At 34.3% G+C, this 3,009-nt stretch overlaps 1 protein-coding gene across 1 annotated transcript; it reads left to right on the top strand.

Annotated features, from left to right (window-relative positions):
* The first annotated feature begins 718 nt into the window (after positions 1–718).
* Positions 719–2,643, top strand: LOC107012940 (omega-hydroxypalmitate O-feruloyl transferase-like). Its single transcript, XM_015212912.2, has 3 exons — positions 719–787; positions 881–1,343; positions 1,622–2,643. Exons 2-3 carry the CDS (start codon positions 900–902, stop codon positions 2,477–2,479), a joined length of 1,302 nt encoding a protein of 433 aa, XP_015068398.1. The 5' UTR covers positions 719–787; positions 881–899; the 3' UTR covers positions 2,480–2,643.
* Positions 2,644–3,009: the final 366 nt, after the last annotated feature.

A 3,009-nucleotide genomic window follows, 5' to 3' on the forward strand; every position in this document is an offset into this window, starting at 1 on the left:
TTTTTGGGCCAGTAGCCTACCACACCCATATGACAACAGCAAAATCTCATTCTTCAAATCAAATACTTTGAAAAAATAAAAAATTACAACTTTTTCCATTGTCACAGTAATTGTGTCTGGTTAATTTTCATGCACCTCGAATATGGATCAATGATGAGCTAGGAGGGTTTCACTGGAAAATGGTTAAACGTACTTTTCAGTATATATAGACTTAGGATCCGAACTAAAAGTCTGGACATGAATTTAGCTGAATTCAATAACTTCTGGTCAAATAATGTATCTGGTTAGAACCAAATCACTTTATAATTTTAACTTTGTCTTTGTTAATATAATAGATGTTATGCGTTTACTTCTTTATATTTTAAATTTCAAGATCTGTAACAATCTTAACTCGTCCTCTACTACTTAAAACCTACTGCTTCCCGGCCACCAGCACATGTACAAAGTAAGTTTGTACATCATATACTATTTGAATTGTCATTTATTTTTTTTAAGAATACTTTATCTTTTTGTTTACGTAACCAAATTTTCTCCTTTAACATTTAGACAGCTTTAAATAGAAATAGCTTTAATTAGTAATATAAAAAGAAATACAGCTTCTATGGTCCTTTTCAATAGTACACATTTTTGTTAACCAATACTCAACAAATAGTCAATAGTCCAACTCATGCATTTTCTATATATATATATATATATATCTAAAGTCATTTATCTCCACACTCACAATTATAACATTTCTAGACTCAAACTATCAGAACATTAACTGCATTTTTTCCCTGTCTTTTAGGTACTTTTTTTGTAATAGTTTTTGTTGTATATCTTATTTTTCATGCCACTTCAATTTCTTTAACTTTTTTTTTTTGTTTCTTCAAAAAAACAGGATTTTTAATTTTGAGAAAATGGAGAATGGTAAACACAGTGTTGCAATTGAGCTTATTGTGAAGCAAGGAGTGCCAAGTTTGGTGTCACCAGCAGAGGAAACAGAGAAGGGGCAATATTACTTATCAAATCTTGATCAGAATATAGCCGTGCCGGTTCGAACAATTTACTGTTTTAAATCAGAAGAAAAAGGGAATGAGAATGCTGCTGAAGTGATGAAGGATGCTTTGTCAAAGGTTCTTGTTCATTATTTTCCGTTAGCAGGGAGATTGACAATTAGCCAGGAAATGAAACTTATTGTGGACTGTAGTGGAGAAGGTGCAGTGTTTGTTGAGGCAGAAGCAAATTGTAACATAGAAGATATTGGTGATAATACTAAGCCTGATCCTGTTACACTTGGCAAACTTGTTTATGATATCCCTGGTGCTAAAAATATACTAGAAATTCCTCCCCTGGTGGCTCAGGTACTATGTTTTCTTTGTTTGTTTATTAGGAGAAATGTACATGCTGAGATAATAACTATTAGTTGAGTGACCATCTGAGAAACCAACTCGTGGTTTGTTTTAGCCCATTTTGCAATTCTAGGATATGCACATGACTTACTTGATCAACAATCCATGTTTAACAAACGAAAAACATGTATAAATAACTTAGCGTTCAACCAAGTGTGCCATTCAGTCTTTATGATGCGCGTAGATAATATGAGCTCAATTCTAACTAAGTCATAATTCTCTATATTCAGGTGACAAAGTTCAAATGTGGGGGATTTGTGCTTGGTTTGTGTATGAACCATTGTATGTTTGATGGGATCGGAGCGATGGAGTTTGTGAATTCTTGGGGTGAAATTGCTAGAGGTTTACCTATCAAAGTCCCTCCATTCCTAGACAGGAGCATACTCAAGCCTAGAAATCCACCAAAGCCTGAGTATACTCATAACGAGTTCGCTGAAATTGAAGATATATCAGACTCTAGTAAACTATACCAAGAAGAAATGATGTATAAGGCCTTCTGTTTCGACCCTGAGAAGCTTGAACAACTAAAAGCAAAAGCAAAAGAAGATGGTAATGTTACCAAATGCACTTCATTTGAAGTCCTTTCAGCTTTCGTCTGGAAAGCGCGAACTCAGGCATTACAAATGAAGCCTGATCAAAAGACGAAACTTCTCTTTGCTGTTGATGGAAGATCAAGATTTGATCCCTCAATCCCACAAGGATATTTTGGAAACGGAATTGTTTTAACTAATGCACTCTGCACCGCAGCAGAGATAGTCGAAAATCCACTTTCTGTTGCTGTTAAGTTGGTTCAAGAAGCTGTTAAATTGGTTACAGACAGTTACATGAAATCTGCTATAGATTATTTTGAAGCAACAAGAGCTAGGCCTTCTTTAACTGCTACACTTCTTATTACTACTTGGTCTAGGCTTTCTTTCCACACGACGGATTTCGGATGGGGAGAGCCTATTGTATCAGGGCCAGTGGCTTTACCTGAGAAGGAAGTTTCTCTGTTTCTTTCTCATGGAAAAGAGAGGAGAAGTGTCAATGTGCTTCTTGGATTGCCAGCTTCAGCTATGAAGACATTTGAGGAACTTATGGAGATCTAAACAGCCATATTGCAGCTCTAATTTGCCATGAAAATTACTTTATTTATGTGTAATTCATTGTGTTTTTTTACTTTGTGTTGTTGTTTGTATTGATATTTCTATTTGGCATCAATTCATGCTCTTTTGCTTGTTTCTAAATGATCACTTATTCTCCATCCCATTGAGATCAACAGTGGTTCTCCAACAAACTCTTTTTTTTATAATCAAAATCAACACATCACGCGTTGCGCTTTTACCACTACATCAAAAGCCTTATTAATGGTTCTCCACCAAACCTTCCACTTACTAAAAGTGGAGGCTGCTAGATGTGATAATATGCTAAATACTCAGAAATAGTATCAGTAACACTGCTAAAAAAAGTCACTATTACCACAAATATTTTGATTGAACTAATATTTTATAAAACTATTTATTATTAGAGAAAATTTCAGAAATAACAAAGATATACATACATAATAAACCTTTAACTACATTTTTGGTGATTGCACTTCATAGCTATATTTTTCATTTTGCTATGGAGGTTGTAGTCT

Source organism: Solanum pennellii, chromosome 3, assembly GCF_001406875.1.
Source record: "Solanum pennellii chromosome 3, SPENNV200".
Classification (NCBI taxonomy): Eukaryota; Viridiplantae; Streptophyta; class Magnoliopsida; order Solanales; family Solanaceae; genus Solanum; species Solanum pennellii.